Source organism: Atta colombica, unplaced genomic scaffold (genome assembly GCF_001594045.1).
Source record: "Atta colombica isolate Treedump-2 unplaced genomic scaffold, Acol1.0 scaffold14, whole genome shotgun sequence".
NCBI classification, from domain to species: domain Eukaryota; kingdom Metazoa; phylum Arthropoda; class Insecta; order Hymenoptera; family Formicidae; genus Atta; species Atta colombica.
In genome coordinates, this window is record NW_017259228.1 from 587547 (window position 1) to 599202 (window position 11656).

Genomic DNA, 11656 nt, shown 5'->3' on the forward strand with positions numbered 1-11656 from the left:
AGCAGCAGTTTTACTGGCCTCACCATTCATGTACTTATTAAACTTGGCATACTATGAATGTAATTCTTTAAAAATTAATTACATTAAATTAAATTAAAATTAAATTTTCTAACTTATACTATCTTATTCAATAAATTAATTAAAAATATAGAGAATATCCTCTTTCATAAGGTTATAGTTAAGTTATAGGTGCATCCTCTCTCGATAAAATCACTCGTAGACAGACTCAGTTATAAGATCTCTATTTGCGTCGAGATTTGAAATCCGCCAGCGGATGTTTCGAACGATGAAGAGTTATCAAGGATAATTAGGGAAAATGCGGTTATACGCGTCACGTTCGGAAATTTACTGCCGATTTTGATAATATCGGCAAACATGTTAGATTTCTGCGACGATGCATGTCGGTCTTCATCCGGTGCAGCTTTCCTTAACTCGCCTTTTACAAAACGCGTGTTAAGATAAATCATTATAAATTACGCTCTATATTAATAGCTATATAATTCTAAAAATATCTCCATTTATTGAAATAAGAAAATTATCCTGTTGCTATCGGATTCCTTATCGGATTCTTTATCGGAAAATATATATGAAGATTTTTTTCTGCAAAAAAATAATAAGTTAACTTTCTCGGAGTTTATTACACGGGATACGGTGATAATTTACATTAATGACACGCGTTAGATTTAAAGTGCGTCAATGGTTAAGCAGATTGACGCACACGTACCGTCGCGATCACGAGCCGGCCAGCATCGTTAATTAAAAGTACCGCCACGTGTTTATCGCATTTACGAGCTCGCCTGGCTCTAAGGCTTCCGCTAATTCAAGTTGCTCTCGAACTCGGGGAGAGCGGAATGTTCGTTTCCATCTAATTATAAAGCAGCCGTATTGCACTCGTATCTCACTTGCGGTTAAAGGATGGGGAATTCCGCACATGGCGGACGAGGCACGCGGCAAACGTGTACAGAACCTAGAGATCCGGCCTCAATACGTCTTGTTGACTCACTTAGCGCAACACGGCAAGTTCACTAACCGTATAGATCGTCACCTCCTGGCAGGAACTATTTAAAGTGCGGTGCGCGCGCTGCGCTCCGCAATTCTCCTCTCTTCTCTCCTTTTCCCTCCGCTCGCCCGCTCCGCATCGCCGGCGGCAGCGGGCTGATATAAGATGCAACAGCTGCGATCGGATCGTATGGCGTGCGAACCGGCCGATGGTCCCTGTACCGAGCACACGCGCGACCATTGTGCTGTCTTATTACGGGTTGAATCTAACGAAAGCACCAAGGGGCGTTCTCTCGCCACCGCAAAATCATTATTCGCGACACGCTGCGCCGATAGGTATTTCAAAAATCGCGCAAATCTTCGGCGACACGTTTCTAGGACGTGTTGTGCGCACTTGGTGGACCCATTAGCAAACAAAATTATCGATAACGTATAGGGATAGTTATTTTATGAAGAAATTATGACTCTAACAAATAAACATAAAAAGCATAGAGATAGTTATATAGAGATAGTAAGTGATAGAAATAAAAAATACTGATAATGAGATTCCCATCGCGTTTTTTTTTGTGACTTTTTTTTTAAATTCATCAAATTTTCTTAACTGCGGATGTGTAATTTTAGAACGAATATTTAGTGACCATTTTTGTCGTTCTTTGTTTACGTTTTTTTTTTATTAATGTCATATATAAATTTTTAATAAGTAATGAGAACTTATATATTTGAAAAATATGTCTGATGTATGATATAAAGCTGCCGTGTAACTCGGAAAATGAAATACAGTATCTTCTGCAATAATGCATGTTATGTATTGTAGACATGCCCTTCGACAGCACATGCTGCGACACGCTGGTAAGAAGTATAAGTGTGGCCTTCCGGGTTGTCCAACAATTCTTCGTACTGCAACCGAGCTCAAGAATCATCGAAGGTTGGTCCATGACAACATTGAGAAGCAGTATCCATGTCCTGATTGCTCTTACGCCGCTAAAACGAAAACCCAATTGCGCAGGTAAGCGAGATATCGAATTCAAATTTATTGTTTACACTTTACTTTATCTTAGTTCTATTGGATTGTATCGTAAGATTTAAAGGACTGAAATAAATGAACAAAATCGAGTCAATTTTTTTGTAATTTACTTAATTTATTTATATCATTTTATTGTATGTTATGTGTTTTTACGACGTCATATTTTATACGAGAATTTTGTTTTTATTGTTTTAATAATTGTATTTGATTATTTGAATTCCTTTGTAACGGCTGGGAAGGCTTTGTTAAGCTGAAATGTTTCCACTTGTTTAATTTTATTAAATATACGTATGTTTTATTAATTTGACATCTGTTTTTGCTTGGCCTTTTATTTTGGCCTTTTTAACTTTTATTATCCGTATTTTAATGCCATTTTTTAAATTATTATATATTATTATATATTGTGTTATTAAACATTTTAAATGCGTGTAAAAGGATACCTTTTTCCAAGGTAAGAAACGGACGACGCATCTCGATAAATTATAAATAGCCAAAGATACATTGAGAAAAAAGTTTTGTGACTATAATTGCATAAAATAATTATGGTTAGAAGCTTATTTTTACAGTTATTGCTGCTATGAATCAATAATAATAACAATATTTATAGTTCTATATACAAAAAAAGTATATACAATTAACGCCCAAATGATTACTATAATCGTGCGAACTATATGTTTTTTGTATATAGAACTACAAATATAATTATTATTTATACTAACATTATAATAATTATAAAAATAGAATTCCTAACCATAATTATTTTTCTATGTAATCATTGTTACAAATATCGAACATTTTTCTTTCAGTGTGAAAATTATGAACATTATATATAGTACAGATGCGTACGTGTAGCATTTTCATTGCCACGTATCAAATGCAACGTCAGTGATTATAACGACTATTACATCTAAATGTTACGGGCGTCTGATATACTTGAACTCGTTAGAGATCTCAACTGAAACAAGGTAAAGTGAAGCGGGATGCAAGGATCTTTTTAACAATTCAGTTCACGTACGATCCACATGACTTCGTCTCATATAGGGGCAGCACGACTTCTTGGACTGCCGATATTATTGACATTAATTTTAATCGACGTCCCCGTCGAGAACGACGCATTCCTGTACCATTAATCGCGCGACTCGCGTATGTATGATCGATGCCTTCGAGGAAGCGGAGAATTAATTGCGAGGACGCAAGTACTCGCGTCGCGCGCCGCCTCGCATACGTAATTACGAGGACGCGGACAGTGGAAAGAATCAATCTTTGCGGATTATTGATAGAGACAATGGGGAGGATATAATTTGAAGAGTAATTTATCGAAAATCCGATTACATCTCTGTTCGAAGCGGCGCATGGCCTCGATACGGCGGCAATTTTCGTACCGCCTTTTATCTCTACCTCCTAGATTTATTCTCCAGTTATTTTAAGACCCGGACGACGGGATCTGTATCTGAATTAATTCGCGACTCAATGATTCATTCAGATATCAAGTATTTTCATCCTATTCATTTTTACTGTCTATCTATGTCGCGTACGTACCACGTATACACATGCTGGAGGAATTTTTAAAAGAATAAAATGCGCCGAGTAATTAAACAGAATAATTAAAATGAATATAAATGTTTCATAATTATAGTAGCTTTATACTTGGCTTTCATCACGCTAATCTCACGAATCAAATTGATGCAAATGCATTACTTGATTGTTAATACAAAAAACAAATTTATGATTCATTCATTCTTTTATTACATTAGCTTTAAATTCAAAAAAGACTTTTTTTTTATTTTAGATAAATTACGACGATTACATGATGTATTAATGTAAAAGCACAGTTCATCTCTGATTTTATAATTTTAAAAACATGTATATAAATTCAATATTGAGGTTGTTTGATGAGGGGATACAGGTGAGGCATACAATCTGATTAGTAACGTTAGGCTAATTTATATAACTGCTAACAATAAATTATTTTATTATAGTACGTTGTTCGAACACAGATTATGAAAATTTGTCAGAAAGTAAGTACGTGGTTGTGCAGCCATTGCTTCCTTGCATCGACACACTTTACTTATCTGTGTAAATTGTCATAAGGGATTATATATAATTATGCGTATAATACTGTGGAGGTAATATTAATTTATAATATATATCTTTTATCAGTTAATATTTAATTTTAAACACGTTATTCAACGTTAATAGTTTCTCATTGAAGATGACAAGATCGAAATGCATGGTTATTGTCAAATTTTTAATTGATATATATTTAACGTAATTATATATATTGTTTCTGCAATAAGAATATTCAGTTTGGCTCTTAATAGTCCTTATTTATTTTTAATATTTGTATGGATATTAATATTTTGGGATGGTCAATAATTTCCCTCTGTTCTTTGGAAGGAATACCGCAGTTAATATATATAGTAAACATTTTGTAAAAGATGATGTTTCAAAGGGCATTTAAAAAAAAAACGATTGTGTCGTTCTTCTAGCAATGGTGCGGAATCGAGAGAAAGAGAAAGAGGCGTGTGCGTATTTAAATTAGCCTTATTAAGGCTATTGTGGCGCGGGAAGTGCTGCTAATAAATTTCTCTTTTCGTTTGACACCGCGCTTTTTTTCTCCGCTCCACGAGAGACGGCTCTCAAAGAAATACGAATGTTGCGGATAGGGAAGAGGAGATCGAGAGAATGAACGAGAGGAGAAATAGCGCAGTGGCGAGAGAAAGATCGAGGTGGAGGACCGCGAAAGCGGAAGTTGCGGCAGCCGGTTAAGTGTGGGCAACCCGTTATGATCGTCCGCGCATGGCCGATGGTCGCCACGATATATCATCGCGAATTGAGTACTTACTACGTGAGTCGAACTCAACGCAGCCGCAGAGTGTGTCGCGCGGACTCTCCTCCATCGACGCTCCTCTTCCGCGTACGTCCACTCATATCGGTTCCCCACTTCTCTCTCTCTCTCTCTCTCTCTCTCTCTCTCTCTCTCTCTCTCGCCTCTTTCTGTTTCTCTTTCTCCTTTCTCTCTTTCTCACCTCGTTCCTCCCTGTCGCCCATGAGCCCAGCGGAGTAAATCACGCGGAATTTTAATTAAACGTGTCACGCATCTCGAACCTGATATACACGTAGCAGCGGCCAACGGCTCCCTCGTAATATCGCGCACGCATATCGCATCGTTCATAATCACCGGGCCACGACTGCGACGATGAACTTCGCGAAGTACAGAGGAGGAGGAGGAGATGAAGGAGAGACCGATGTAGAGGATACACTTCTGATACGATCTCTGCCCCTCTTTTACAACGAAAAAATATATATTTCTTCATGTTATCGCGCCCTGGATTCATAAGATATCTTCCAGATGTCAGAGGAGAGAGAGAGAGAGAGAGAGAGAGAGAGAGAGAGAGAGAGAGAGAGAGAGAAAGAGTGAGAGTGAGAGAACGTGCGAGACTTGCAAAACGTTATCAAAGACTTAATAATTATAAAAGACATAATAAATAAATTAACACGTTCCTTATTATTTTTAATACGTTTTTAATATTCATTTCTAGCAATGTATATGTAGATTAACTTAATCTCGGTTTAATTTATCCTTTTTCTATTGCTCAGAACTAGACAAAAATAAAAAATAAGTTAAAGCAAGGCTGAAGTTAATCTACATTGACAGAAATAGACATAGATAAAATATTTCATCTTCGTTTTCTATCCGTGCTAGAATTGAACTCAAATATGTCATGCAAGAACTTTAATTATTGACATTCCATTACTTTCTTTTATTATGCTACGAAACTCTCTTGCATGCTTGAGAGAATCTATACCGCGCTACAGGGCATATACATAGATCATAAATCACTATTATGCGTTCAATTAGTCGTTAGTTACAATCGTTGATTTTAAAACATGGCTGACAGATTTGCTGTTATAAATCGGCTGATCGCATGCGATGTTGATAATATTTCCGCTACTGGAAATATTGCAGAAGGCAAATATTACTTCTGTCTCCTTGTTGCATGCTTGGCTGTCCTCTTGATGACTCGTACTTACTCCTTTTCGCGGCTATCGCGGTAACGACTACTTTATGTATGACACCGGTATGATGTCTCGGCAGATATATTTCCGAGATTAGACACTCGGTATCTACTTCACTTCGGCGTAGAAAGTTTATCTGGCGTTAATAGCTGCGTTGACCGGTATTAGCACTCGGGCGTTAATCAGACTTTTATGAAACGCTTCGATTGGCCTCAATAAATTTTGCGTCCGCTCAATTCCAATGAGAATTTTCATTTAATGGCAATAATCGTGCATATCGGATACGTAAATCCGTATCATTATGCTTTAATTGCGTGTGTCACTGATTCAACATCGAGAGGATCTAATTAATGGAAGAAAGGCGTATAACGTGGATCGCTTCCATGAGAATCGCTTGTGTTTATCAAAAAATTTTATGATCGCCGATTATTGTTGATTTTGTTCCGTTTTTAAATGATTGTATTTATTCTCCATACAGGCATAGAGTACGGCACGAAGATTCCGCGAACACCGAGCAGGCTCAAATCCATTCCTGCACTTATAAAGACTGCGATTTTAAGACGAAACTCGGTTCGAATCTACGGAGACACATGCGACTGCATACAGGTATCAAGCCGTTCAAGTGTCGACATTGTCCCTATGCCAGTAATACTTTGGTAAGTTATTATCATCGAATACAATTATTTTTTATATAACAAAAAATTATAAAGGACCCTTGAAATTTAAACAATAAAGAACAGATTAATAGATGACTGAAAGGATAATATATGATTTTCTGATGGATATAATTAATTGAAAGTAAATATATTCTTTACTAGAAATTCTTTGTACACTAATTACCGAGCTATTACTCTCAGTTTTTTAATCTGTAATCTATATTTTCTATGTGTTCTTATTATGTAAGATGTAAGTTAAATGTTATTGATGAACCCCATTGAGCGAACAGAGAAGTACAAGCTTTATCTTATTTAGATTTATCTTAGTTTCTATATATCTTAATTGAAGATCAGATTATTTGATGGCATTATTTTTTAAAAATGAAGATCACATTGAAGAAACATTCGCGAAACATATTATGCGAAAAGCTAAAACCAGTAGCATCGCATGTTACGTGCATTACGTGCGTGCATTTGTGTTCAAAAGACCTACCGCACGCACACGCACACGCGTTCTCGCAACACGATCGTCATCGGGGTTCAAAGTCTTCGCTCGCGGTGGCGGCTCTCTCCCGGTTGACTCGCACCCCGCGATCCCGCGGTCCAATTTTTGTCCTGCTGGTGCCGGACTCCGTGGCGTAAATTAAGCAGAGTACAACCTTAACGTTTGGACTGCGCCGCCGCCTCTGCCGTCGCGCCGGCGAGGCGCGATAAGATAACGAGTTAATTGTGCCCACTGGATGCCCACACGCACGCACGGCCCAGTCATACCGCGCGGCCGGTATGCTAATGCCCTTTGATGCTTCAGTCGGGATGCGACTCGCATACGAGGTCTCCGTGTCTCTTTGATATAGCGACATAAACTCATTCCAGTGGTTCTCATTTGCGTTTGCGAACACATCGATCGGTTTATTCGTCCTCGATCTGAAATGACAGAGTCTTACATGTTGATACATTTCTAATTGTAAGAGAAACCGAAGATGAGAGAAATTGTAAGTAGAAACCGAAGAATTAAAAATAATTCCCGCTTCGTTAATTCTTTCCGATAATTTTTTTTAGAAAGAATGTTAAATTAATTGATTAAGAAAATCTCTTTTTCTAATACTTTGCATTTTTTATATTAGCGCTATTATATTTTGTAGTTTTAATTATTAAATCTTTCATAATGAAAAAAAATATTGATTTGAGATTAAGGAACTAGTTATTTCAAATATAAGTACGTATGATGTACGAAAATTTTTTGTAATTTATTTTATTCTTTGATCAAAAATAAAACATTTTGGAGATAATTTTTTAACTTCTAAGCTAAGATTATAAAGCTATTTTTGCAAAGCCATTTTATTTATATTAGGATTCATTGTTAATAAATTACTAATCAATATTTATCCATAAATAAGTTTTTTATAAAAATTTTCCTTGTACAATTAGTTTTACATTCACTGTATATTGAATTAATTTCGTGAAATACTACATCTATAGGATTATCGTCTAATTAGCCACTTTAAAGTATCGACAAATAATTGACGACATTCGCGCAAATGATGAAAGAACGTAATCAGTTGAAAATGATGTATCCCGATTGCGAGTAGTATCGACAGTACCTGGCGATAGTTATTTGCATAGTACTTTAATAAGATAGGGACACGTGCGAATAGCGCACTTAACGAGGAAATTCTCCCATATAGAGGATCGCGAAACTCACCTTGCATCTATAAGATTATACGTTTTCTTTTCTCTTTCTTCTCGTTTTCCTCGTCGCTATGATTTATCTCGGTTAGCCTCTTTTTGTCGTACACACTTCTGCTCTCGCTTCGAAATCATCCCTCTAACCCCCGCCATCGACTCGCTACCGGCGGCACTTGGAAAACTTTCGTCGAGGGTGGTAAGTTTCCTCAAGCCGATACCAGTTAACATCGAATCCGGCACTTACGTCCTGCTTTCCACGTCGGTCGCTGAGAGTTGTCGAAAAGTCGCATGTTTTATTTCAACACGATGGACTATAATCTGCGGTACATGAATGTTAAAGTAATAAATCGAATTTCTCACAATAAGAATTAAAAATAATTTTATTAATTGTGAGTTAATAATGAAAATTTAAAATGTAAGAATGTAAAGATTTCGAATTATAAACGATGTCATTGTATTTATTTGTGGCATTTGTATTTATATTAATTTTTATTTTATGAACTAACTTATTAGGTATTCCTATTTTAATTTTCGTTTACATGGTAAATACAACGTGTATTTTTTTTTAATTCAATTAATCTAATTTATTCGAATCTGCTTGAATATACAATTTGTCACATGTAAGCTTTAATAAAATCAAGCCTTTTTTACTATTCGATATCATGTAATTCGTTATCACACGTGTACTTTCCTTGCTTGCCTTTTCAAAGTGTACAAAGATCGAGTTAGTAGACTGTATAGAGATAGATACATTACAGGGTAAATACTGTATAGGGGGGTAGGTACAACCGAGTCTACATTAAAAACAAAACATTCGAGGCATGTGTAAACGTGTCTAAACATGCAATAGAGACTGCCGCTCAATCTTCTTGAACATCATCCAAGTACCTTCGAGTATCATTTTATCCTTGTTTAACATTCGGTAAACAAGGACAAAATGATACTTAGAAGTACTCAGATAATGTTTTCGAACACAGCCCGCGTGATATCTCGATGCAGATATATCTCTGTCAAAAGTTGTGACACATTTTCCAAAAATCACATAAAACAAATATTTTTATACTTGAATTTTTTATTTTAGAATTATAATTGGCGTGTTTCTTTTTGTCTTACAGAAAAGAACTAATATCGGCAAGAGTAAAAAATGTGAAAAGTTTGAAGTATTCGCAGATGTATCAAATACTGCAAAAAAATGTTAGAAAAATACAGAAAATTAACTCACTCGTTACACAATTTATTTTTAGTAGAATTAGAAACTTGTTTATTGTTTATTACTCGATAAATTCTGGCTTTAATACATGGTGGAAATGTTAGAACTTCAAATTCAACTTCAGGCTCTTCAACTTGGCTCTTTGCCAAGTATAATATATTAGAGAACAGAATACGTTTCTTCTAACATCCTCTTACTTCTAACATCTTTCTCTAACATCTTGCTACTTCTGTGAATATCCGAAAATTATTAGGCTCGTAAAATTACCATTCACTCTCAACGACGATCGTAAATACACGCCGTGCGTCCTTCCATCTCAGACGGTCTATAATAATGCAGTTTCTTGATACATATGAGGAGGAAGAGAAATTAAATTCATGGCAATTCAAATCAATCGGCCCAACGAAATCGGCCTCATGTTAGATTTGCGTGACAACGCGCGTCCGCTTCGCCGATTCGCGCGACCGCCCACGGCGGTGTGAACGAGGCTTAATCTGCACGCCCGTCACGGAGCGGTGCCCGCGGAAAGATTTACTTATGGGAAATTAAATTTGATGTTGCCGCGCGTTGCCATCAGCGGCTCGTATAAGCCCGCCTGGTAGGAAGATGTTTACGACTACGGCCGGCTACTTAGCCCGGAGAGGGTAAAGCGTCTTTAAACGCGCCAACGGCGTAGCCAATGAACGGCATCCGGTTTTGCGGCGAGCCGATTCCTCGCACACAAGTAAGGAATATATCCACAGTACGTATCCAAATGCAACAAAATGCGAACTCGATCCGAGACTTGACTTGGTGAGACCCGTGTTCGATCGTGGTAAAAGATTCTTTTACATGTACGTGCGCGCGCGTGCGTAAGTTTCGAGCTCAAATCAGCTCGAATGAAATTTTAATAGCGACGCCCGAACGGCAGGTAGACTCGTTCAGTCGAACTCGATGAGAATCAGAGAGCTGCGTAATCGAACAACGTGCTCGTAAAACGTGCTCGATTTGTCTGATAAAAGCCGTTTAGCTGTTACCCATTAAACTGGGAATATCGATTATTGATTGGCTATTAATTATGCGATCGTTAAAAACTAAACACAGCGAGATTTTTACCGATTATCAGCAGTCTCCGTTACGGAACTTTTAGTCTATTTAATTCCCAAGTAACACACAGCGATTCTTAACACAAAGAGTTAAGAAAGCGCATATAAATTTATTTTTAGCACTTTGTAAGTGCTGTGCTACTTGGATTGATCTAATTAATTGTTTTTGATTTTTTTAATTGTAGATAGATCTGATTAGTAATTTTTGTTTTGTAGATTATGGAATTTTTGTGTTTGTAGGAAAATCTCCGGAAGCACATATTATCGACAACTTTACATCCTGGTAAAACGATTTATGTATGCGACTTTTGCAACAAGGAGAAAGAAAAAGAGATGGAGCCATTCGGCACAAATTTTGCCAAACAACTTCGTGCTCACCTACTGGAAGCTCACGTTGAAAACTTTCCTACACCAAATGATGCGACCAATTATACGAATAACATTTTTAACCCAAATTAATAAAAAAAAGCGAGGAAGAAATGTTTACTTACTTTTAAGACTTTATTAAATCAGCAATTTATAATTGCTTATATGTATTAATATGTTAACATCACATATCTAATTGTAAACTTGATATGATTACAAATATATCTTCCTTATTAACTAGAATTCTTTCTTTAAGGAATGTAAGGAATGTATGAGTCTTGAGGAATGATGATCATTTTTCTAATTTTTGTTATGATTTGGAATGATTTTATGTTTCATAATCTTATTTTTTAGTTTTTGTCCTAAGCCAATGATGCGCAACCTTATTTAAGGATTATTTTCAGAGGATTTATCATTGTTAGATAAGTTTCTCAGGTAAGATAAGTTTCGCATATATTTATTTTGCTTGTAATAAATAGAAAATAATTATATTATTTTTGATTATGAATCGGCCGAAAAAATTCACAGATGCGCACAAAACTCACAAGTTGCGCATCATTGTAAGCTAATTATATCCAGCTTATGCTAAATTCAAGTTGCAATTTTTCAT

At 36.3% G+C, this 11656-nt stretch overlaps 1 protein-coding gene across 1 annotated transcript in view; it reads left to right on the forward strand.

Annotated features, from left to right (window-relative positions):
- Window positions 1-11139, forward strand: part of LOC108684742 (zinc finger protein 600-like) — a 35031-nt gene extending 23892 nt beyond the window's left edge. The window contains exons 6-8 of the mRNA XM_018189205.1: window positions 1814-2005; window positions 6522-6699; window positions 10921-11139. Of these exons, the coding sequence (XP_018044694.1) occupies window positions 1814-2005; window positions 6522-6699; window positions 10921-11139 (589 nt within the window). The remainder of the gene's footprint in view (window positions 1-1813; window positions 2006-6521; window positions 6700-10920) is intronic.
- Window positions 11140-11656: the final 517 nt, after the last annotated feature.